This window comes from Dendrobates tinctorius, unplaced genomic scaffold (genome assembly GCF_039654945.1).
Source record: "Dendrobates tinctorius isolate UK_male_01 unplaced genomic scaffold, ASM3965494v1 ptg000290l, whole genome shotgun sequence".
Lineage (NCBI taxonomy): Eukaryota > Metazoa > Chordata > Amphibia > Anura > Dendrobatidae > Dendrobates > Dendrobates tinctorius.
This window is the reverse complement of record NW_027361957.1, coordinates 5,885,612-5,911,667: the sequence shown is the minus strand read 5'-3', so window position 1 is coordinate 5,911,667 and position 26,056 is coordinate 5,885,612. Positions and strand designations below refer to the sequence as shown.

The 26,056-nt window shown below is 48.1% G+C and overlaps 1 protein-coding gene across 1 annotated transcript; it reads left to right on the top strand.

Annotated features, from left to right (window-relative positions):
• The first annotated feature begins 1,921 nt into the window (after positions 1-1,921).
• On the top strand, positions 1,922-6,483 carry LOC141072842 (uncharacterized). Its single transcript, XM_073560023.1, has 3 exons — positions 1,922-1,995; positions 4,720-4,873; positions 4,963-6,483. Exons 2-3 carry the CDS (start codon positions 4,731-4,733, stop codon positions 5,969-5,971), a joined length of 1,152 nt encoding a protein of 383 aa, XP_073416124.1. The 5' UTR covers positions 1,922-1,995; positions 4,720-4,730; the 3' UTR covers positions 5,972-6,483.
• The last annotated feature ends 19,573 nt before the right edge of the window (positions 6,484-26,056 follow it).

The following is a 26,056-nucleotide window of genomic DNA, read 5'->3' as shown; positions in this document are numbered from 1 at the left end:
TCGATCCTGCATTTGGGCCACATGATAAATGATGCTTCGGTGGGGTGTAACTTCTGATTCCCAAGTCTCCTTTGCAACATCTAAAAGTCCCCGGGGGTGCCGTCCGTATAACAACTCGAATGGTGAGAACTCTGTAGAAGCCTGGGGAACTTCCCTGATGGATAACAGTAGGTATGGCAGGAGGCAATCCCAATCTCATTCATCCTTCTCCACGACCTTCCTCAACATGGACTTCAGGGTCTTATTGCACCTGTCCACCAGGCTGTCTGCGGATGGTATACCGACATCCTAAGTTGGGTAATCTGAAGGGCCTTGCACAACTCCCTCATTACCTTGGACATAAACGGTGTCCCTTGCTCCGTCGGGATCTCTTTCGGCAGGCCTGTCCTGGAGAAAATATGAACTAGCTCTCGTGCTATACTCCGGGCAGAGGAGTTTCTCAGGGGTACCGCTTACGAGTACAGCGTAGCATATTCCATTACCACGAGGATGTACTGATGACCCCTGGCTGACTTAACTAATGGCCCGACCAGGTCCATGGCAATCCGGTCGAACAGGACTTCGATTATGGGTAACGGAACTAGAAGACTGCGGAAGTGGGATACATAGGCAGTAAGCTGACACCCAGGCCAGTAAAACCTCTGAAGGACTCATTCTTGGGTCTTATCTACACCTAGATGCCCCACCAAGACATGAGCATGGGCCAAATCTAGCACCCTATGTCTATAGGGTCCCGAGACTACCAGCTGCTCTAATACTTCCCTTCTCTGTTTAGCAACCCGATACAGCAACTTTTCATTGACCGCAAAGTTTGGGAACCTGGTGTCGGCCCCCGGCAATCCCATTTATCACAGTCAAGTTCTCCTGTACATTTTTCAAAGTCAAGTCCTGCATTTGGGCAGTCCCAAAATTCCTGGCAGAATCCTCCAGATCAGGAATTTCAGGTTCACTGGTAACCATCTCGTCCTTGTCACCAGCCAGGACACACAAGGGGAACGCATCCATCTCCGACTGTGGTGGGGTTTCAACAGGGTTGAGCTGGCTCCTTTCTGTGTCCTTTGACAGCTCTGCCATTCCCCACAAGTCCCAAAAATGGCTGAAGTCCCTCCCAATTATCATGGGATGCAGCAAACCTTTGACCACCCTGACCTCATGGGACACCGTACCCCGGATTGTTTTCACCGACACTCTGGCAACAGGATAGTCTTTGGCATCTGTAACGAATGGAAGCGGAGGCACACGTGATGAAGTTCACATTTTTTTTTTATTTTTTGAGTGGAACCTTGAGACCTCGGTCCGGGGGGCTCCGAAGGGGGCGTAACTGGTGAGCCCCAGGTATCCATAGTAAGATCCCTCGAACAGGACCAGAGTGGAATATCTGGGGGACACAGGTGCTACCTCCAGTTAGACTCTGGACACATGGCAGCTGTCCCAGCTGGACAAATGGGTAAACAGATATTACAGAAATAGTCAAGCTGACCGGCGGACACCGGGTATATGAGATGAAGCTGACTCTGGCGAGGATAGTCAGGTTCCGGGTAGACTGAAGGAAGCTGGCTCCATCAACTTTAGCATTGTCCGCGGGTTCGGATGGTGAGTGGCAGAACGGGATGGCAGTTGAGTGTATAGGTACAGATGTAGTCTAGGATAGCTGAACAACAGGTCACTGATATACTGCAGAAAAAAACAGTATAAGCAGAGTGCCAAATAGAATGCTATAATAGCGCAGACAGGAACAGAACCAGATTTAGCAAGAGTAGATACACGTTACTTCAGCACTCCCCCAATGGCGGAGTGGCCAGAAATAGTAATCAGTGCGCTGACATTGGTTAATTGATATTTTCAAAAAGTGCGCGCTGTCCCTTTAAGAGAACAGAGGGAAGGGAGGGTCCTAAACATTCTCCCTGGTGTGCCAGGAAGGTGGGGAGAGAGAAGCAGCAGCAGGATGCTGAGGGTCAGACAGAGAGCGAGGATCCTGACAGGGACCTCGCAGAGGTACAGGGGCAGCCTCAGGAGCGGGTGAGGGACCAGAACTGGGTGCAGGGCCAGAACCTGGACCAGGTTTAACAGCATCCTCATGGATACAGCACACCCCCACATGTTTCCCTGGGATTAACTGATGGGATAGTGTGGCCCTTACCAGGGACAAATTCCCTGAGTCTAAGAGTCCTGTCACCAGCACTCCATTTGTTGACACGGAACATGCCTGCGGCATCTCGCCGGACTGATAGTACACACTGCAGGCAGGGTAGACATAGTAGGAGCAGCGCCTCCTGAGGCAACAGTCCATCTCTTCAGAGGACAAGGCGCAATGGGCGGCTATATGTCCAGGACCATGACACCTCCAGCAAAGCAAGTCTTTACCCATGGCCTTTGATAACCCTTTAGTGACCCCTTGTGATCCAGGACTTCCCCCAGTGGTGGCTTTACTACCCCTCTTTTGGGGTTCAGGTTCTCGCTGGGTATCCCAGTATGAAGATGTACCACCCCCTGGCTTCCTTAGGGACCTCTAGGCCACCTGGAACCGCTCCACTAGGCCCACCAGTTCGTCTGCCTTTTGGTGATCTCCCTGGGCAACCCAGGTCTGCACCGGCCTAGGAAGGGAATGCACAAACCGGTCTATGACAAAGCGCTTGAGGGGTGGAGTATTCTGGCTGCAGCCATTTTTGCACCAGATGTAGTAGGTCGAACATTTGGGATCAAGGCAGTTTGTCCCCACAGTACGCCCAGTGGTGAACCCTTTGTGCTCTGACTTACATAGTCACTTCTGCGTGTACCAAAATTTCAGTCTTTAACTTGGCATATTCCTGTGCATCCTGTAATGCAAAATTGTAATAGGCCTTCTGTGGCTCACCAGTCATCTAGGGGGCCAGCACCTCTGGCCATTGCTTTGGCGGTAGCTTCTCCTGTTTCGCTACCCGCTCGAACACAGAAAAGCCTCCACATCATCCCCCGGGGTCATTTTTTGCATGGCTTGTCTTACTGTCTTCTGGACGTACGTGTTATCACCTGCACTTGGGGGAGGGGCTGCCGGCCTTCCATGAACCGCCTCTGTCAGTAAGTCAATCTGCAGCTGGTGTTGCTGTTGCTGCATTTGCTGTATAAGCAATTACTTGCTGGTCTCTTGCTGCGCCATCTGCTGCTGCTGTAATTTCTGCTGATGTTGTAGCTGTTGTTGCTTCTGGGCTTGTAACAGATGTTTGAGTAGGTCCTCCATCTTCCCTGACATGTGTGCTGGCTTGTGGCCATCACATGTGTTCCCTGGGAAACTGCCCCCACTTCTAACACCAGCTGTGGTAGAGCACCTCACTTGTCTTGACAAAGAGGTATATCTAGAACACAATCTCTTTAAGGAAAGGCTTGGTCTATTAGATCAGTATAAACCAAGCTTAAAAGTAAATACAGCCCTCTGGGCAAAAAAAACAGCAAAACAAAGAAACAAAAGAAAGAAACACAATACTTTTCCTACCAGGATCAACCGGCTAAAGCCCCCGTCTCACATAGCGAGTTCGCTAGCGAGATCGCTGTTGCATCACCAATTTTGTGACGCAACAGTGATCTCGCCTGCGATCCCGTTGTGTGACACGCAGCAGCGATCGGGCCCCTTCTGCGATGTTGCTGATCATGCTCGAATGTCCTGGGCCATTTTTTGATCGCTGGTGTCCCGCTGGCCAGCATGCATTGCTATGTTTGACAGGGACAACGACGAACGACCTCAATACTAAAGGTCTGAGAGACAGGGTCCTAACAACCGTCGTATCGTTCCGTATTGTTGCTGCGTCGCTGTTGAGATCTGACTGTTTGGCCGGCATCACACTAGAGAGGAATACGGACGAGTGAGAGGCGATAAAACAACGCATTGCACACGGACCAATGATTCTCTATGGGGTAGCTCCCATCAGCCGTATTTTTCTCTCGTATTTTCTACGGTCCGTGCCAATCGCAGCATGCTGCGATTGTCAGCGTATTACGACCGTAGTACGCCAATGCAAGTCTATGGGTGCGCAAAAACATCGCATTACACGTGGACCACCCGTGTGACTTGCGAGAAATACGCAAGACTTTTCCTGGTGACAGGAAATGGGCCAATCCATCATCAGGAAGCTTAGACATGCAAATTAGCTCAAAAAGCGCTCCAGACATATAGGAAGTACGCCTCCACGGAGTACAGCATCATGGCACCCTACCAGAATCTCAATGTGGAGCTGCTAATTATTCTTTTGCATGATCGCCCGGAATTATGGGACCAACGGCATGCACATTAGAAGGAGTCTGCATGGAGGCGCATATGTCGCAAAATGTTCCCTGATTTTGGTGATCAGTCACGTGAGGAGCAGCAGCACATAAGTACGTGCACATAAATTATGTATGTCAATTTACCTGCCATCCCCAAAAAATGTTATAAGTAGGCCCCCCCCACATCCTGTGCTTCTGATATTGGGCTCTTGTGTCTTGTAAATTATTTTTGGACACAATGTTTGACCCTGAGAGAATGTTACCCTGTCCCCAAGCTCCTCATAATGCCTAGCAAAAACAGTTTAAAGAGTTGCTCATTGCCACATGAGCTATTGTGATTCTGTGCATCTGGCCTGGTTGCAGCAATGCTATATGCCACCCTGGGTAGAACTCACACCCTAGTAGGCCACATGACTTTGATACTAGTTCAAAAACTTGTTTAAGGCAAATTGTAAGTTTTCATTCTTTTATGTCACATTGCAGTCGAAGATGTGATGAGACGCTGGTGCAGCATCCGTGACCAGTATCGACGTGAGCGCCAGCAGCGGGCAAGAAGTGGTTCAGGGGCCCACACAAAGCGGAAATATGTTTATTTCGACCGCCTGTCGTTCCTCGCTCCAATTGTGGATCTCAGACCGTAAGTATAACAAAAACACCACATGACACAAATGCTTTATAGGGCCCGATCAAAAATTTCCTTTTACTACATTTTATATTTAATCACAGAACTCACTCTAACATCACTGAAAGGGAGACAGGGTCTGAATCAGAGGCCATCGATCCTGTAGGTGGAGGGGTTGAGCTGTCTGGACCATCTTGTGAGCTTCCAAGGAGCCAGGCCCAAGTCACTTCTCCGGCTCGACCTGATCCTGCCCTAGAACCTGGGCCGCCACCAGAAACACCACCACCAGGAACAGAGCCACAACAAGGACCGTCAGCTGCATCACCACCCAACATCCATGATGAACAGGGCAACAGCAGCAGCCCAACTGTTAGCCTAGAGGGCTCCCCCCAGCCTGCTGTGCCATCCAGGCGACATAGACAAAGGCGCCATATCCCTGCCACTGATACCACAACCAATGTGGATACAGGGGCCCAAAATTTCAGTAACAGAGTTGCCACTGATGATGGGGAGGAGGAGTACTCACGCAGCCTTGCCCATTATCTACGTTCACTTCCCCGTGAGGTGCTGCTACGTGTGCGAGGATCCATTCAGATCCTAATTGACGTAAGCACACACCCCAAAACCCCTTATGAGCTGTTTGAGTTTCTGGAGAGGTGGCAGCTGTCATCCAGGAATCTCATGCCTCTTAACCCACACCCCCAAGTGGTTGCTCAATCAGGGTCTGAGGATCCTCCTACACGTGGACCTACACCTCACCCCCTTCCCCCGCCTTCCCAACATTGGCAACATCATTCCCAAATGTCAGGGAATAACCCAGCACACCAATATGGCCACTTGTTCCCAGCCAATGTTGGAGGCTTGTCCCAATCTGGTTGGAGACGACATGGCCATTTTGGTGGTTTAGACTCACGGCCCTACCAGCCTCAACAGGAGAGTCATCTCCAATATAGTGCCCAGTATCCACCTCAAGCCCATGAGCCGGCCCACTACCTCCATCATGGGCAAGAGTATGCCCCCACACAGGCCGAGGCCCAAGGTGGCCACGCAATCAATCAGGCAACACAGGCTGGGCTGCCGCCTTCTCCACCCCCTACATACTACAATTTATAACTTTGTGTGTGTTTTTGTGGTTAAATGCTGTATTTTAACATTCAAAAAATTTGTTTGTGTTCTAAGGCCAATTCTGGCCATTTTGCTAAATAACATAAGGCTTCACAAGGCCTTTAAAAAAAGGATACATAAAAAATTTTCACTTTCAATTGTTGTTGTCTTTATCAGTGATGCACTTACATCACGACATGTTGCCATATGCTTACACATTGATTTCTAAACAGAAAAGAGATAAGGGGTTGTAATATATATAGTTTCCCAAAGGCCAAAAAGAAACATTTACAACATAGACACACAGCGTCGGACTGGAGCACCTTGGGCCCACCAGAGAAAATCATTCTTGGGGCCCACTATGTAGCTACATAGAAAGAAATACAAGACCACCAATTGTGCGGTAAAACGCGCTAATATCAGGGTATAATATAAGGCAGTACAGGTCTTAGTTATGTAGCAGGAGTTGGGGTAGCCTCCCTCATAGAATATAATGCAGCCATCTCATAGAATATAATGTAGCCCCCCTCATAGGGTATAATGCACCCCCTCTTAGGGTATAATGCTGCCCCCCTCATAGGGTATAATGCACCCCCTCATAGGGTATAATGCTTCCTCCACTCATAGGGTATAATGCTGCCCCCTCATAGGGTATAACGCTGCCCCCTCATAGGGTATAACACTGCCCCCTCATAGGGTATAATGCTGCACCCTCATAGGGAATAATGTACCTCCTCATAGAATATAATGCTGCCCCCTCATAGGGTATAACACTAGATAGATAGATAGATAATGGATAAATAGATAGATATAGAGATAGATATATAGAAATAGATAGCTATAAATAGATACAGATAGATAGATAGAGATAGATAGATAGATAGATAGATAGATAGATAGATAGATAGATAGATAGATAGATAGGGGATAAATAGATAGATCGATAGATAGATATGAAGATAATAGATAGAGATATATAGCTATAGATAGATATAGAGATAGATGGATAGATAGATAAAGGATAAATAGATCTATGGATAGATGATAGATAGATATAAAGATAATATACATATAGATAGCTATAGATAGCTATAGATAGGTATAGAGATAGATAGACTATATCTATCTCTATATCTATCTATCTATCTCTGTATCTATCTATCTCTATATCTATCTCTCTATCTATCTAAATCTATCTCTATATCTCTCGATCTATCTCTATATCTATCTCTATATGTAATATAGAGACAGATATAGAAATAGATAGATAGATAGATATACAGATATAAATACATAGATAGATATAGAGAGAGATATAGAGAGAGATATAGATAGCTAGAGATAGAAATAGATAGAGATAGATAGATATAGAGATAGATAGATAGATATAGAGATAGATATAGAGATAGACAGATAGATATAGAGATAGATATAGAGATTAATAGATATAGGGATAGAGATAGATAGATAGATAGATATAGATAGATATACAGATAGAGATAGATAGATATATAGAGAGATATAGATAGAGATAGATAGATATAGAGATAGATAGATAGAGATAGATAGAGATATTGCTATAGGGATAGATATAGAGATAGATAGACAGACAGATAGATAGATAGATAGATAGATATAGAGAGATATAGATAGATAGAGATAGATAGATATACAGATAGATAGATATACAGATAGAGATAGATAGATATAGAGAGAGATAGAGATAGATATAGAGATAGATAGATAGATATAGAGATAGACAGATATAGATAGATAGAGATAGATCGATATAGAGATAGATAGATATACAGATAGAGATAGATAGATATAGAGAGAGAGAGATATAGATAGATAGAGATAGATAGATATAAGAGATAGATATATATAGAGATAGACAGATATAGAGATAGATAGATACATATAGAGATAGATAGAGAGATAGATATAGAGATAGGTAGATATAGAGATAGATAGATATAGATAGATATAGAGAGAGATATAGATAGATATAGAGATAGATAGATAGATAGATATAGAGATAGACAGATATAGAGATAGATAGAGAGAGATAGAGAGATAGATAGAGAGATTGATATAGGGATAGATAGATATAGAGATAGATAGATAGATAGATAACTAGAGAGATAGATATAGAGATAGATAGATAAATAGAGATAGATATAGAGATATATATACAGATAGAAATAGATAGATAGATATAGAGAGATATAGCTAGATAGAGATAGAGATAGATAGATATAGAGATAGATATACAGATAGAAATAGATAGATAGATATAGAGAGAGATATAGCTAGATATAGATAGATATAGAGATAGATAGATAGAGATAGATAGAGAGATAGATAGATATAGATATAGAGATACTGTAGATAGATAGATAGATATAGAGATACTGTAGATATAGAGATAGAGAGATACAGTAGATATAGAGATAGATAGACAGATATAGAGATAGATAGATAGATATACAGATAGAAATAGATAGATAGATATAGAGAGAGATATAGAGATAGATAGAGAGATAGACAGATATAGAGATAGATAGATAGATATAGAGATACTGTAGATAGATATAGAGATAGATAGACATATAGAGATAGACAGATATAGAGATAGATAGATAGATAGATAGATAGATAGATAGATAGATAGATGGATAAGATAGATAGATGAATATAGAGATAGATGGATATAGAGATAGATAGATAAAAAAAAATCACAATACTCACCTCTCCTCCTAACTCCCATGCTGATGCCGGCTTCAGACTCAGGAGCTGTCCCATCTGCCAGACACACAGCGGGTGCACGATGGTGACGTCATCGCGCACCGGCTGTGAGTCAGGAGCAGAGAGGACTGATGGGAGAGAGACGCTCTCTCTTCCACTGCAATTGAGGGCGGGGCCGGCTGCCTAGGCTGGGGGGCGGGGCCCCGGGGAGTGAAGACCGAGAGTGAAATGATATTCACTGCTTCGCAGTGAATATTCATTTCTCTTTAGTAGCGGGGACAGGGGCTCCTGCCTCCTGACACCCGCTGCTGCTCCGCTGGCACGGGCCCCCATAGCAGCTGTGTGGCACTGGCTGGGAGCCCCTGGAGCAGTGGGGGCCCAAGGCAACTGCTGGCCCTGTATGCCAGCAGGTGCCAGGGGCCAGGGCCCACCAGATGCCAGGGCCCACCGGAGAATCCTCCGGCTCCCCGGTGGGCCAGTCCGACGCTGTAGACACAGCATGCTCTGGCCAAGAAGTTTCCCCCTCAGGTGACATAAAGTAATTTGTGAAAATATCAGGCACTATGAGCCCAGAGAGTGTTCTACGTTGAGGGTTGATAGGTGGTCTCGCCCTACGTACATTGTCTGACCCACGCACAACACCAGCAGAGGAGGAACAATCATGTATCCTGGTGAAGTTATGGGCAACGCCACATGCTTTAATTACTTCATTTAAATTTTGTTCACTCAGCTGAATGCCGACTGGAGGACCCACCATTTTGGCCAATGAATGCCAAAGGAACACTCCACCAGCCGCCGAGCACATGATAGGTGCAAGTTACAAATTCAGCGCCGGTGGTCCAGGTTGCGCCGGGAATATGGCCTCATGACATTGCGCGTTAACTGAAAAGCCTCATCTGCCACAGGGACATAAGGGACTAATTCTTGAGTGGATCCTGGTAACTGGCGTGGTGGTGGTAGATCCAACTGGTTGTTGTGTAGCTGCCGACCCATAATGGAAGTATTGAAGACTCTAGAGTCTCCCGTCCTTCCATAGGCCCCAATGACAACAATTATAAACTTGTATTGAGGGTCGGCCAGAGCCAACAATACAACAGAAAATTATTGTTTCTAATTGAAGAATTGTGAGCCAGAGTTCGCCAGCTTACGCACCCGGATATGTTTGCCATCAAGGGCCCCAATCCAATTAGGAAACTGGCATTCCTCCTCAAAGTCCCTTGATATCCTCAACCAGTCTTCCATCTTGGGCTGGGGCATGACGAGTTGATGTAGTGTTGACCATATTTGACTACATGTCGACCTGACTATGCCAGAAATGGTAGATCTTCCAATGCGAAAATCATGGTGATGGGCGCCAGAAGACAGGCCAGTGGACAGGAAGCTGAAGAACAACAGAAATGGAACGTTTTAGAATGCACAAATTAGCAGAACACCAGGTACATACATACCAAACTTGTTAGCGATTTATATCTACTAACACACATATATTTGGTCGCACAATCACTACGTGATATTCAGTACATATTACACATAACATTCTGGTCTGTAAGTTTATATATATCTGGAATAAGATGAGGGCATTAAACTTCGGACCAAATAAAAAACAGAGTTTGGGCAACACATCATGAACATATAGAATGTGGTTGTGTAGTACATACCGTAATGTGAGTAGAAGTCGCTCCTCTGCAGATCTAGCTTGGCGCATCCTTTTGTCCTGAAAGGTTATCCCAGGATCCCAGGGCGCACGGTCTCCAAGAGTAGATCAAATGTTGCAAGGCTCATGCGACAGTATTTGTAAAATTTTTCCGGATGATCCCGCAGAGAAGAATAGAGGGGTTGAAAATGACCTCTTGTGAGTCGTTGCCTCAAAAGTGGATGGACCCACATGCGTCTCCTCCTCGGATCCACAATTACTGGGTATGGCTGGCCAAAGCGTCTGGACAAAACCCAGTTGGGGTGAACTGAAGTGTGTCAGACATGTTTGCTAACAACCAGCAAGACCCCCACACAAGCAGAGCACCAAAATGTGCAGATTGGAGGCTGCCACCTGATGTTGAGGCAATAAATAGGGTTGGTGCTGATGATTTAAATTATGTGCAGGCCCCAAAACCGTTAAATGTCCGTTTTGCAAGCCTGCGAGAAAAAAACGATATACGGATGCCATACGGATTACATATGGATGCTTACATGAGAAAAATACGCGGCCACACCCTGATAACGGATGACATACGGAGCACTATTTAGGGACCATTTATGCGTATTACAGATGGAAAATACGGTCCGTATTTTTCTACCTTGTGTGTGACTCCAGCCTTTTACATCTCACCAGCGACACCCTAACAGACAGCAATGTGCACTGTTCAGTTAGGGCACACCACTCCCTGGAGTCCTTTCTCTCCAGTAAGGCCGGCGTCACACTAGAGAGGCATACTTACGAGTGAGAGGCGATAAAACAACGCATTGCAGACGGACCAATGATTCTCTATGGGGTAGCTCCCATAAGCCGTATTTTTCTCTCGTATTTTCTACGGTCCGTGCCAATCGCAGCATGCTGTGATTGTCAGCGTATTACGACCGTAGTACGCCAATGCAAGTCTATGGGTGCGCAAAAACATTGCATTACACATGGACCACCCATGTGACATGCGATAAATACGCAAGACTTTTCCTGGTGACCGGAAATGGGCCAATCCATCATCAGGAAGCTTAGACATGCTAATTAGCGCTCCAGACATTCAGGAAGTACGCCTCCACGGAGTCCTGCAGCGTTATGTCTGGCCACATTAATGTGGAGCTCCTATTTGTGTTGGTCCAGGAAAGGCCCGAACTTTGGGACCAACATGATGCCCATTATTCTGACTGGGGTCGCAAAGAGGGGGCATGGAGGCGCATCTGTGTGCACATGTTCCCAGACTAGGCCCAACGGCCACGTGAGGCGCAACAACACATTCGTAAGTAATTGTCATTTTTACCAATCAGATTAAAGCCCAAAAGTGAGCTTTTTTAAATGTAGACCCTACAATCCTAGACTGTATATGTAGGTATCCCTGTTGACGTGATACGTGACTATGTGAAATGTTAGGAATATTGCTTGGGATAATTCACAAAGGTTACAGTCCCTTTCCACTTCACATTGCAGTTGAGGATGTGATGAGACGCTGGCGCAGCATCCGCGACCAGTATCGGCGGGAAAGACAGCAGAGGGCCAGGAGTGGGGCAGCAGCACCGACCAAGCGGAAATATATCTATTTTGACCGCTTGGCATTTTTGGCACCCAGTATGGATCTCAGACCGTAAGTACAGACCTCATACCACATGACACATATTCTTTTTAGCATCACAGCTACATTTGTTTTTTTTTTTTACATTTCCTAACAGAACTCAGTCCAACCTCACAGAGAGGGAGACAGGGTCGGATACTGAGCCCATTATAGACCCGGACGGGGGATGTGAAGAGGTGGCTGACCCATCTACTGACCAGAGCTTTTGCAACCCCCAAGCTCCACCAGCATCAGGTCCAGCATCAGGTTCTGCACCTGGTCCAGACCCAGCAGAGCCACCAGCAGCCAGCAACTTAGAAGACCCTGGCAACAGCAGCAGCCCTACTGGCCGTGATGAGGGGTCCCCCCAGCCTGCAGCCGTAGTCCGCCGTGGGAGACGGAGAAGGGACAACACTGGCTCTGATACCTGGAGGCAGGTAGACAGAGGTGTCCTAAATTACCTGTCCAGGGCTGCCCAGGATGAGGGTGAAGAGGCATATTCCCGAAGCCTGGCCCTGTACCTCCGTCCCCTACCCCGTGAGGTGAGGCTACGTGTGCGCGGATCCATTCAGATCCTAATTGATGCATGCACAGACCCCAATGACCCATATGAGTTGTTTGAGTATCTTGAGAGGTGGCAGCTCTCAACCAGTAACCGTCTCCGCCTTGTCCGACAACCAGCTGTGCATACTCAATTAGGATCTGAGTGTCTGCCTGCACGTGTGCCTACACCTCCACCCATTCCCCCCCAAACCAACCTTGGCCACAACAGGGCCAAATGGCAGCTTATAACCAACCTGCCCAATATGGCCACTTGTACAGACCTGGTGTTGGAGGCTGGCCCCAACCTGGGTTTGGACGACATGGTCATATTGGGGGGTATGATGGACATGGCTACAATCAGCCACAGGATTATCATCGACAGTATCCTTATGGTCTCTTTGGTGCACAGCTGCAGGAACATGGGCACATCTTCCCACAGGGCCAAGATCATCCACCCCAACAGGGTGATGGTCAAGCTGGGCACCACAATCCCCAACAAAGAGATGAAGGCCTCCCGCCATCACTTCCGCCAAGCTACCAGCAGTTATAAAATAGCTAATTGTTTTGTAAATTTTTTTTGGTGGTATTTATAATTTCTTGTTACCTCTTTGTGTGTCAAAAAATTACAATGTTATATACAGAAAAGGCTAAATGGCCTGGGCAATATCTGCCATATGACAAAAATATGGTACACCGTATTGTAAGCTATTTTTTTAATTTATAAAAGCTTTGAAAATGCATCTTTGGCCTTCCTGAATTATTTGAGGCATTCGAATAAGTAAGTCAACTTTATCACATATAAACAGACAACACAAATCAGAGAAGACCAAACAAAAACAAATTATATATACACACATAAGAACATCACAACATAGATACAGCCTGATCTTGCCAGGTAGTAGAACCATGAGGTGAAACAAAATACTGGGTGAACACATCACGTACTTTGAGTCCTGAGAAAGGACGCCGTAAAGGGAGCACATGTGGCGTAGGCCCCGAGGGGCCCCGGGCGAGCTGCCAGGTGAAACCGACCCCTATACAGGGACCGTTAGGAGCAGGCCCAGGGGTTCAAGTACCACGGTAGCCGGTACCGAGAGGGGCGGCTCAGGATGGACTGGAGTAGGAGTGCGGGACTGAAGTGTAGACTGTAAGGCTGGAATGTGGAGAGATGGCTGGAGCAGAACAACAGAGGCAGGACTGGAGTAGGATGGAACAGGGACTGGAGTAGGTCTGTAGGAACGCTGGAGCAGAGCAGGAAGGAACAGGAACACTGGAGCAGGACGGAGAAGACTGCAGGGAACACGGATGACAGGGCTGCGAGGCTGCTGCAGGAAACACCTAGGACGGAGTCTAGAGGCTGAAGAGAGCACAGGAGGAAGCAGGGCCCAGTGTGCAAGGTAACACAACGATCAGGCGCCTCCCTCAGGGGGAAGTGGCCTGATATGGCCCCGTCTGGTCTGCCATTGGTCCGAAGATGCTTCCGGGTGAGGGCACAGCCGGAGCACAAGAAGCAGAAGGGAGGCGCGGCCTATGGCGCATGCGCATTGCATGCAGGAGATGGCGTCGGCCGTGAGCCTGTCAGAGGTGACAGCCGTGGCCGTTGGGGGGGTGAGAGGCTGCGGCGTGGGAGTGGAGGCTGGGTGAGTATGCAAAGACGGCGTGGGATCGGAGGCCAGGTGAGTATGTAGGAGCGGTGTAACAACCAAACAAGCTTTGATGACCTCATTGACGTTGGCTTCACTCAGCTGAATGGCAGACTGGAGGACACACCATTTGGCACAAAGAATGCCAAAGGCGCACTCCACCAGTCTTCGGGCACGTGAAAGGCGCACATTAAAAATCCTGCGCCTGTGGTCAAGGTTTCTGCGCAGGTATGGCCTCATGACATGCCTGGTCAGTTGGAAGGCTTCATCCCCCACTAGGACATAAGGCACCGCTTCTTGATTTGAGCCTGGCAGCTGACGTGGTGGTGGTAGGTCCAACAGGTAATTGCGCAGCCGCCGACCCATAATGGAAGAACTGAAGACTCTAGAGTCTCCAGTTCTTCCATAAGCCCCAATGTCTACAATTATATACCTGTAGCTGCTGTCAACCAGAGCCAACAAAACTACAGAAAAATATTGTTTATAATTATAGAATTGGGACCCTGAGTTCGGCGGCTTACGCACACGGATGTGCTTCCCATCCAGGGCTCCAATACAATTGGGCAATTGGCAGTGCACTCAAATCCCCTGGCAATCCTCAGCCAGTCTACCATCTTGGGCTCTGGCATGACCAGATGATGAACTCTGGACCAGATTTCCGAACATGTAGCACGAACGATGCCGGATATTGTCGATCGCCCAATCAAAAACGCCAGATGGAGTGCTGCATAGGAAAGGCCAGTTGAGAGTAACCTACAATTAAACAAATGTAGAAAATATATACATTAAAATACATGCTCAAGGATAGACACATTATATATAGATCACCAGATTAAAAACACACATGTGACATGCACAATGTGAACAAGTCTGTTGGACCATGTTCACACCACCCTGACTGAAACACAAACAAAAAGCACAGAATGACAAATGTGCAAAAATACCTTGCAATAAGACATATAGCAGTAAACAGCAAGTGCTGATAAAAGGTAATAACAAACACAGGGTATTTACTCGATACGTTTTTTTGCAAAAAAATGTATGCCAAGCTGCTTCACCAACGTCAAGGTAACCCGTATTGAAGCAGTCCCTATCTAATGTATTTAAAACCTGAACATATGAACAGTGCTCATTTAGACATTTAAGCCCAGACCTTGTGACTCCTTCATCATGTGACTGTTCACATGAGTCTGACATCAGATCCTCGCAGTTTTTCAGGAGAAGATACATAGACATTCTCCCTCCCGCTCTATGAATGTCCACTAAAACCAGCCCATTATATAATTATAGTGCTTTGAATAAAGCACTATCTTGTAATCTGAACGCTGCTAACTTATTCTTCTTATTATTCAGTTGATTTCCGCAATTAAGGCGGCCCGAACCGCTACACGCTCAGACTCCGTTGAAGCGTCGTTTCAAAAGCCAGCGTCCATGAGTGGTGTGCTAAGTATTTTTCGTGCCGATTGGATTTGTAGTTTTTGCGCAATTTGCGTTTGAAAAAACATTTTCCCATCATTGGAATGCATTGTCTCAATGCATTTCAATGGGAAAATTTTGCCATAGGGAAAACATGGGGCAGTCGTGAGGTGGCAGTTAAGCTCATTGATATGCGCAGGCGCACCCAGTTACTATGCCTATGCCTACGAACTTTACATTACCCCACCAGGACAGAGTTTCTGCCAGATAATATCAGCTCTTAAAGCGAAACCCAAAGCACAAATGCAAATCTAGCTTCATCACATGACGCATGCCCCTGAGAGAGAATGTGCGCCAAAGTGGATTTAGAAGCCCAGTGCACCAAACTGGCTCTTAAAGGTCTGACGCGCCTAAGTGAGTCTTAAAGGGCCGGCGTGCAAAATCGAAAGCTGAGTGACCCCAGGCTCCAAATCGGAGGCTGATTGACCCCGGCCTCCAAACTGGAGGCTGAGCCACCCCGGCCTCCAGATCGGAGGCTGATCGACCCTGGCCTACAAATTGGAGGCTGAGCCACCCTGGCCTCCAAATCGGACCCAGAGTGGCCCCGCCAACCACATCGGACCCAGAGTGGCCCCACCCACCAAATCGGACCCAGAGTGGCCCCGCCCACCAAATCGGACCCAGAGTGGCCCCCCCACCAAATCGGAACCAGAGGGGCCCCGCCCACCAAATCGGACCCAGAGTGCCCCCGCCCACCTAATCGGACCCAGAGGGGCCCCGCCCACCAAATCAGACCGAGTGGCCCCACCCACCAAATCAGACCCAGAGTGGCCCCGCCCACCAAATCGGGCCCAGAATGGCCCCGCCCACCAAATCGGACCCAGAGTGGCCCCGCCGACCAAATCGGACCCTGAGGGGCCCCGGCCACATAATCGGACCCTGAGGAATCCCGTCCACCAATTCAAGCCCTGAGGAAACCAGGCCAAAGAATCAGATCCTGAGGGATCCCGTCCACCAATTCAAGCCCTGAGGAGCCCAGGCCACCGAATCGGATCCTGAGGGGCCCCACCCACCAAATCAGACCCTGAGGGGCCCCACAAGCCAAAGTGGCCCCTGAGAGGCACCCACAGTTAAAACAGATCCTGAGTTGAAAGTCTTGCAGGGGCAGCAGGCAAGTCTCTCTTAAAGGGGCAGCCCAGGCACCATTTCAAAGCACTATCTGTACTTCCTTCAGGAAATACACATCTAGTTTTACATATACCGTCTCAACACGCAGTGCTAGAGGAAACTAATCTGGTTTTACATCACTGACACGATCATGTGCAGTGACATGTATCTCCCGTCCATCACGTCACCAGTGACTCTGTCACAAATGCCCCATATTTGCATACTGTATGCAAGTATTCAATTAGTCATATACATAAAGAATGGAACCTCACCTAAGGTTCAATTTTACTCCAAATTATAAGGTATCAACCCTTTACGAGGCACATCAGGACGCAGAGCAGATTCATGTCTCTGTTATGCATCCATTTTTAAGGGCAATGTGGAGGATTCTAGCAGGACAAAAGACCACTTCCCGATATGTTTCTTCCCCCACTGGGATTTATCAGGGGATCTAGTAGTCTGAAAAAGGAGGTTTGTACATTCACCTCCAGTGTATGACCTAATTCGTGAGCTCCTTTTATATTATGAAGAAATGCCTGAGTCCCAGATGCCATGTGTTAAGGGCTTGCGGAACTCACCAAATAGTAAAGTAAAGGCAAGGTGTGTTCGCAGCTCGGGGTCCACCGTGCAGAGATGTTATCTGCTGCGAGGTAATGGCGGATGCAAGATGGCGGTACAACAAACACGTGGGTTAACCTCACCCGGTATGTAACAGGCGGGTAACAACACACGCGGTTTAACCTCACCCGGTGTGTAAAAGGCGGACCCTGTTGCTTCACAGGGCCGCAGTACCGCAGGGAGAACGCTAGTGTCTTGGTCACAGGACCCTGCCCCAGGGACACGGGGTTAGAGTCCCTCTAGACCCACTAGCGTTTGGAGCCGCAACTGCGGTACCAGGAAAAGCAAAGGTTAGACCGCAGCTTAGGACTGGAAAGTGCAATAATTGCGCATGACGCCGCTCAGACGGACGCTGCTGTGAATGCAGTACAGATGTGCCTTGTGCTGTATGGCACAATATGGCGCTAACACGTGTGCTGAAAACTGGGAGCACTGTGGCACAAAGGCAATGCCACTACTAGGCACTCACTCTAACCCCGATAACCCTATAACATGCACAACCAAAGGGAGGGAATCATAAGGAGTCAGTCACCAGAAACATGCATCCATCATCTCACACACAAGCACAAAATTCTATACTAGAGCATGGCCGGGCGGCCATGCGAAGCGTTTATAGTTGCAGCCTTCCCGGACCTTCCTAGTGGTCCAATCGGAGCATCAACAGGACCTGAGCATGTGACCTCCGACCTCCAATAAGAGGTCGTCCCACGACCATGTTCAGCTGTCCGAAAGAGGGACTTAGTCCCAGGAGCTGCTCGCTGCTGGCTAGTGTGGATTGCTATAGCTGGACCAGGGGTGGCAGCAGCAACCAAACCAACAGGACTGGCTTGGGCAAGACGCCAGGATCGACGTCTCTGCTGCGCAGCCTTCTCTGCGGTCGGGAGTGAATGGGAGACCGCAGAAGGCAAGGTTCGGGATTCCTCCTGTGCAGAGGAAGAAACCCGACACCTAACACCATGTACGTCATTTCCGCTTGTTAAGGCGCCTGCTCCAAAGCAAATAGCAGCTAGCGCCTGTATTGTGTGCCGAGAGGTGTGCATCTACATGACTTCCTCCCCTTGGAACTCAAGAATTGCCTGTCCGACACCATAGACGCCAAAATCATCAACATAAACAGAAATAAACACTTGAAATAGATCACTCTGTTTGTAATGACTCTATATGATATATGAGTTTCACTTTTTGTATTGAAGAACTGAAATAAGTTAACTTTTTGATGATATTCAAAATTTGTGAGAAGCACTTGGGTGCTAATCCAGTGGGAGGGAGGACAAACTGGGAACCACAACCCAATGCTCCCATAGCTATCAATGGCCAAAAAAATTATTTAACAGAGTAAAGCGGCTGCTCTCTGGGACGGAAGGTAATACAGTGTGTCACAAGCAACCAAGCCGTTCCTGCATCTCAAATCATACTGATATATTGGAAGATAGCATAACATCTTGGTATCAGAGAAGGGGGGCTCATTAGAGCTCCCATTAAAGAATTGTGTGGTAGTTCTGACTCACCCCCGGAGGCCGTCTGGTACTTGGTGCCAGGCCTGTTGATTCCAATGGAAGATGTCACAGTGGCAGGGACCCGGTCTGTGGCCTCAGGCAGTCAATGTAAAAGGGGTAGAGTGATGGGGATTAAGTTATTGAGATGATTCGTGACGCCACCTGTGGTTTATGGTCAGTTTGACCTGCGCTGCAGGGTTTCTTCTCTGGGACAGATGGTGTGGTGCAGCAATGATGATGAAGCTCCCCACAGGCGGAGCTGTAGTCCCAGGGCAGTAGTAGTAGGTGTTGAGGTTGATGGTGCAGTACTAGGCACAGAGATGTAGCAGTGCTGGATCAGTGGCGCAGGAATAAGTGGAGGACACAAGGGCTTGTAGTTCCAAGGCTTTACTCACAGTCTGTTGCGCATACAGATGCCCACTTCGGTGCCGTGTCCTCCAGGTCAGGGGCTCAGCCAATTCCCAGGCAAGATAGAGTACACCTTTCCAGCACTCATCCAACATATGCCTTTCCTGAACGTCTCCTCACTAGCGCCTAAACTGAAGTACTTGTAGTTGTGAATTAGACTCAAGTTCCTCCTTCCAGATGTTACTTGGAACTCCACTCGTACGGCAGACAGCTGTAGCCCGCTTCGGGGACTTCTTACTATCAGGTCCCGGCTCACACACATTGCTATTGTGCCCCCAAGTCTTAGGCTACTTTCACACTTCAGGTTTTCGGCGTCAGGCGCGATCTGGCGTCGTGCCGGAACGCCGGATCCGGCAAATGTTTAGTAAAACCGGATGTGACGGATCCGGTTTTCTGCCGGATCCGTCTTTTTCTTGACAGACAAAACCGGATCCGTCTCATCCGGTTCATCCGTTTTTCTATCCGTTTTTCGACGGATTGCGCCGGATCCGGTTTTTAAAATTGACCCTTGTGGCCTTCCGAACGGGATTGGCTACTGGAAAACTATATATAGCATGTTCCTACAGCCCTTCTTTGACAGGTTGTAGAGGAGAAAGTGCAGGTTGGAGAGAAGAGCAAGTTACTGGCGAAGATGGATGTTGTCATTGGAAATATTTTGAAGAATTTGGCGGATTTTATAGCGGAGGCGAATCGTTTGAGGGTGATTGTTCTGGAGAAGGAGAGAGCGAGACAGCAGCGCATCAGGCATCGTAGACGACGTTTGTGGATCCACCCCATCACAGCCAAGAGAATGACGCGTGGGGTCTATTCTACACTCTGCATGGACCTTCGACGAAACCCGGATAAATTTTTTGGATATGTTAGGATGAAAATGGAGAATTTTGATTACTTTGTGGAGCGCATTGCACACCTCATAAGAAAAGCGGACACCTATTGCCGCTTCTCTGTTTCACCCGCAGAGCGTCTGATGGTGACTTTAAGGTAAGCCACATTTATTGGATGTGATCGCATCAGAGCACACTTTCACTGCAATCTTGTTGGTGGTAGTTTGTATCTCCAAGTGTTATAGCTCAGTTTTGGTATGTAATGCTGTGATTTAAAACTAATTTATTGTTTTTTAATTCCCCACAGATTTCTTGCAACTGGAGAATCCCTTTCGTCACTGCATTTCCAGTACAGACTCGGGATTTCCACCATATCTGGAATAGTGAAGTACACATGCCGTGCACTGTGGGACTCCTTAGCTGAAGAGTTTTTACCAGAGCCCACAACAGAGAGGTGGATTGAAATTGCTGACAAGTTTCAACAGATATGTCAGTTTCCCAACTGCTTGGGCGCTGTGGACGGGAAACATATGCGCATTGTAAAGCCAGCTGGATCGGGATCGGAATATTTCAATTACAAGAAATATTTTTCAATTGTCCTCATGGCCATCGCTGACGCGGAATACAAATTTATTGCGGTTGATATTGGGGCCTATGGCCGCTCCAATGACTCTCAAGTTTTCAAACTGTCTGCCATGGGGCGTAAACTGTATGGAAACACCTTCCAGTTCCCACCACCTAGACCGCTGCCGCAAACATCTGGTCCACCTATGCCATTTGTCTGTGTAGGGGATGAAGCCTTCCAGCTGTCAGAACACCTTTTGAAACCGTACTCTAGCAGAGGATTGACAAGACCAAAATGCATTTTTAATTACCGCCTCACAAGAGCAAGAAGAATGGTTGAATGTACCTTTGGTATTCTGACAGCCAAATGGCGGGTCCTATTGACTGCGATCAACCTCAAGACAGAAACTGTGGACGAGGTGATCAAAGCGTGCGTGGTACTCCACAATTTTGTTATCTGCAAGGAACCCATTTCCATTGAGGACACCTCTGAAGAAACCACCTTGCAAGATTACCATGACATTACCACTAGAAGTTCTGTGACGGTTTCAGTAATGAGGGACAATTTTGCACTATACTTTATGTCACCTCAAGGCAGAGTACACTGGCAGGATGACAGAGTGTGAAAGATTTGTGCCCAACCAAACTTGTGTACCTTCTGTACCAACAGTATATACCTTTGCCAACCAAAGTTGGCTATCTTGTCATGGTCTCTATTTTTAGCTTTAGGCCACAGGTGTGTACCTGGTTGTGTTTTATGCAAAGTATTTCACCTTTTAACAAAAGTTGTGTACATTGTTATGAAATCACCAACAATAAACACAACTTTTTAGGTGAAATACTTTGCTTCAAACACAACCAGGAACACAACTGTGGCAAAAAGCTAAAATTTACCCACAGTTATATACTGTCACGGGGGCTTAGTTCAACTAAGGCTGAAAGACCCGGGGCCCCTGTGGTGTCCCTTTACTAGGGGAAACCCTGTCTGACCCTCAACCCAGGGTTTTTGCTGAAGGTGCAAATGCCTGAGCCTCCGACCTTTCCTTATCTCCTGCTCAGCCCTGCACTTAACCCTCCACCCTCCACCCAGTGAGAAGTCACCACCAAAGCTCCCACACAAATAATGACAGACAGGGAGAACTTAAACTGCACTGCGCCGCACACACACAGGAATAAACAGTAATGTGAACAGGGCACAACTAAACACAAATATGGGAAGGAGAAAGGATAACGACGGATCATACGACACCAGATATGAATCTCTCTCTCTTGAACACCTCCACTCCAGACCGGAACCACTTGGTATGAAACACAAGCTATAATCGGCGACGCCCATAGGCCAGCATGACTATTTAAAGACCGTGGGCGTGACTAACCAGCCAACCTGGTCTCCAGCAGGATTAACCCCCGAGAGCCTGAAGATCAGGCCGGCGCCACTGAGGCTATAGTGGCTGGAGGTGGAACTACCTCTGCCTGCCGGATGCTGTGGTGTGAACAGCGTCCGACATGACAGTACCCCGTCTTCTACGAGGGACCCCAGGGCCCTCAAGACTCATAGGACCCGGCTTGTCCGGATGACGACGGTGAAAAGAACTGACCAGCCGATCCGCATGTATGTCTGAGGCTGGAACCCAAGACCTTTCCTCTGGACCATACCCCCGCCAGTGCACCAAATACTGAAGAGTACGGCGTACTACTCGAGAGTCCACTACCTTGGCGACCTCGAACTCTAACTCGCCATCCACCATGACTGGAGGTGGCATCGGCGTTGTGTCCACAGAGCCTACCACCTTTTTCAATAAAGCCCTGTGAAACACGTTGTGTATCTTATACACTGCGGGAAGTTCCAACCGATAAGCCACTGGGTTAATGATGGCAGAAATCCTAAAAGGCCCAATAAACCTTGGACCCAGTTTTAAAGAAGGGATTTTGAGTTTTATGTTCTTCGTAGCTAACCACACCCATTCACCCACACACAGGTCCGGACCTGGCACGCGTCTACTGTCAGCCACCCGTTTGTACCTGGCACTCATGCTCAACAAACGCTGTTTCACCCGCCTCCAGACTGATGACAATTGGGCTCCTAGCTGATTCTCCTCCGGGACACCCCCCCCGGAGTCACCCTGACGTAAGGTACAAAACTGAGGATGTTGACCGTACACACAAAAGAATGGAGACTCTCCTGATGACTCTTGGCGGTGATTATTTAATGCGAATTCGGCCAGAGGAAGGAAAGTAGACCACTCCTCCTGGTTGTCGGACACAAAGCATCGTAAATACTGTTCAAGATTTTGGTTCATGCGCTCAGTTTGTCCATTAGACTGTGGATGAAACGCCGATGAATGTGACAACTTGATCCCCAACCTTGAGCAAAAAGCTTTCCAAAACCTCGCCACAAATTGCGTACCCCTATCAGATACTATGTCAGACGGTACTCCGTGGAGTCTGACCACCTCCTTCACAAATACCTGAGCCAACGTCTTAGCATTGGGCAAAGAGGACAACGCCACAAAATGCGCCATCTTTGAAAAACGGTCAACCACCACCAGGATGACCGTGTTCCCTGCCGAGGCTGGCAAGTCAGTGATAAAATCCATGGAGATTTCTGCCCATGGCCTATTGGGTACCCCCAGAGGCTGTAGCGTGCCAGCAGGACGGGTTCGGGGTGACTTAGCCCTAGCGCACGTGATGCAAGCTGCCACGTACGAGACCACGTCCTGCCGGATTTTGGGCCACCAGAAACGACGCGATACCAGCTCTAAGGTGCCCTTCACCCCTGGGTGACCAGCCAGTACCGAATCGTGGTGTTCCTTCAACACCTTAGGCCGAAGATGCAGGGGTACAAATGATTTGTTGGCGGGAAGTCCTGGTGGTACCTCCTCTTGGGCCTCGGCAATCTCCGCCTCTACCTCAGTCGTGAGAGCCGAGACCACTACCCCTTTCTGGAGGATGGGTACCGGCTCTTCCCGAGGTTCTCCCCCCGGAAAACACCTAGACAAAGCATCCGCCTTGGTGTTTTTAGCCCCGGGACGGTACGTCACAAGAAAATTGAAACGAGTAAAAAACAATGCCCAGCGAGCCTGCCTAGGAGACAGACGCTTGGCCGACTCCAGGTAGAGCAGATTCTTATGGTCGGTGATAACTGTGACCTGGTGAGCCGCCCCCTCCAAGAAGTGTCGCCATTCCTCAAAAGCCAGTTTGATGGCCAACAACTCCCTGTTGCCGATATCATAATTCCGTTCGGCCGGCGACAACTTCTTGGAGAAGTAGGCGCATGGATGCATCTCGCTCAAGGACGAGCCTTGAGACAGTACTGCCCCCACTCCCCCCTCCGACGCATCAACCTCTACCACAAAAGGTTTAGACACGTCTGGTTGCACCAGAATGGGGGCTGAAGCAAAACTATTCTTCAGACGCTCAAATGCACGTATAGCCACCTCAGGCCAGTTCGCCAGATCGGCACCCTTTTTTGTCATGTCCGTGAGCGGTTTGGCGACAGTCGAAAAGTGTTTTATAAATTTCCTATAATAATTCGCAAACCCCAGGAACCGCTGGAGTGCTTTCAGACTCTCCGGCCTCTCCCATTGCAACACCGCTTGCACCTTAGCGGTGTCCATTTTAAAACCAGCTGCGGACACAATATATCCCAAAAAGGGCAACTCCTGGACTAAAAATAAACATTTTTCCAGCTTAGCATAGAGCTGGTTCTCCCGGAGCAACTGTAACACCTGCCTAACATGCTGCAAATGAGTGTCCCGATCGCTAGAATAAATGAGGATATCATCCAGGTATACAATCACAAATCTCCCCAGGACATGAGCAAAGACATCATTAATAAAATGTTGGAAAACGGCAGGCGCGGTGGTCAACCCAAACGGCATAACCAGACTCTCAAAATGACCCTCAGGAGTGTTAAACGCCGTCTTCCACTCATCCCCCTGACGGACCCTTATGAGGTTATACGCCCCCCTGAGGTCCAGCTTGGAAAACCATTTTGCCCCCGCTACCTGGTTGAACAAATCCGGGATCAACGGCATTGGGTAGGGATCACGGATAGTAATCTGGTTTAACTCTCGGAAATCCAGACACGGCCGTAACCCCCCATCTTTCTTCTTAATGAAGAAAAACCCCGCGGCTACAGGCGAGGACGAAGGCCGGATGTGACCTTTGCTCAGACTCTCCGCGATGTAGTCTTTCAGAGCTTGTCTCTCAGGACCAGAAATATTAAACATCCTGGCCTTAGGTAATTTGGCCCCGGGTTTTAGCCTAATAGCACAGTCATAGGCTCTATGTGGAGGCAGTTCTGAGCAACCCTTCTCAGAGAAAACATCCGCGAAATCCTGCAAAGCCTCCGGCAGGCTGGGCGTCACGGCGGACACACATGTGGCCAAGCAATTGTCTTGGCAGAAACCACTCCATTGTACTATGTCCTGAGTTTTCCAATCAATTACCGGGTTGTGCCTGGACAGCCATGGAAAACCCAGGACCATTTGAGCTGGGAGATTACGGAGGACCCTACATGTAACCGACTCAGAATGTAGGACCCCAATGTGGAGTTTCACCTCTGCCACAAACTCAGTAATCTCCCCTTGAGGGAGGGGAACAGCATTAATGGTCACCACCTGTATGGGGTGAGGAAGTTTTTCAATCTTAAACCCGGCGGTGTGTGCAAACTCCTCATCTATGAGATTGGTGGCGGAACCGCTATCCACAAACACTGATATAGGTAGCTCTCTGCCGGCGACAATAACCTTGGCAGGGAGCATACATTGAGATACCATCATGGAGGATATGCATACGCTCAGTTGGGTCTCCTCCATACCCTCTGAGCTTAACAGTTTTCCGCCGGTGTGACCCTCTTAGGTAGTACCGGGCAAACGTTAACATAATGACCACCTTTACCACAGTAGAAACATGCTCCGGACTTCCGGACTCCCGGAGCGCGAGGCTGAACCTGTGCCACGCCAGCAATCTGCATAGGTTCAGGGGACTCATCTACTTCAACCACACCTGCACCTCTGTTTTCCCCCAGAGGTAGCGTCTCCTGTGCCCCCTGACGAAAACGGCGATCAATACGTATCACCAAACTCATGGCAGACTCCAATGATGCCGGAGTCTCATACATCAGGAGGGCTTGTTTCACCCTCCCTGATACCCCATGAATAAACTGGCTCCGCAGTGCTGGGTCATTCCACTGTGTGTCTACAGCCCAGCGGCGAAATTCCGAACAATAGTCTTCTGCCAAGCGCTCCCCCTGGCGGAGGGCGCGGATTTTAGATTCCGCTAGAGCCAGTCGGTCAGGGTCATCGTAAATGAGCCCGAGGGCAGAAAAAACATTATCGACCGAATGAAATGTAGCAGAGTCAGGTGGTAAGGAAAATGCCCATGCTTGGGGGTCACCACTCAG

Bases quoted from the DNA above. Each gene is read 5' to 3' on its own strand.
- LOC141072842 (XM_073560023.1), top strand. From the start codon at position 4,731: ATGAGACGCTGGTGCAGCATCCGTGACCAGTATCGACGTGAGCGCCAG. The intron at 4,874-4,962 runs GTAAGTATAACA...ATTTAATCACAG, and splicing joins CCAATTGTGGATCTCAGACC to AACTCACTCTAACATCACTG.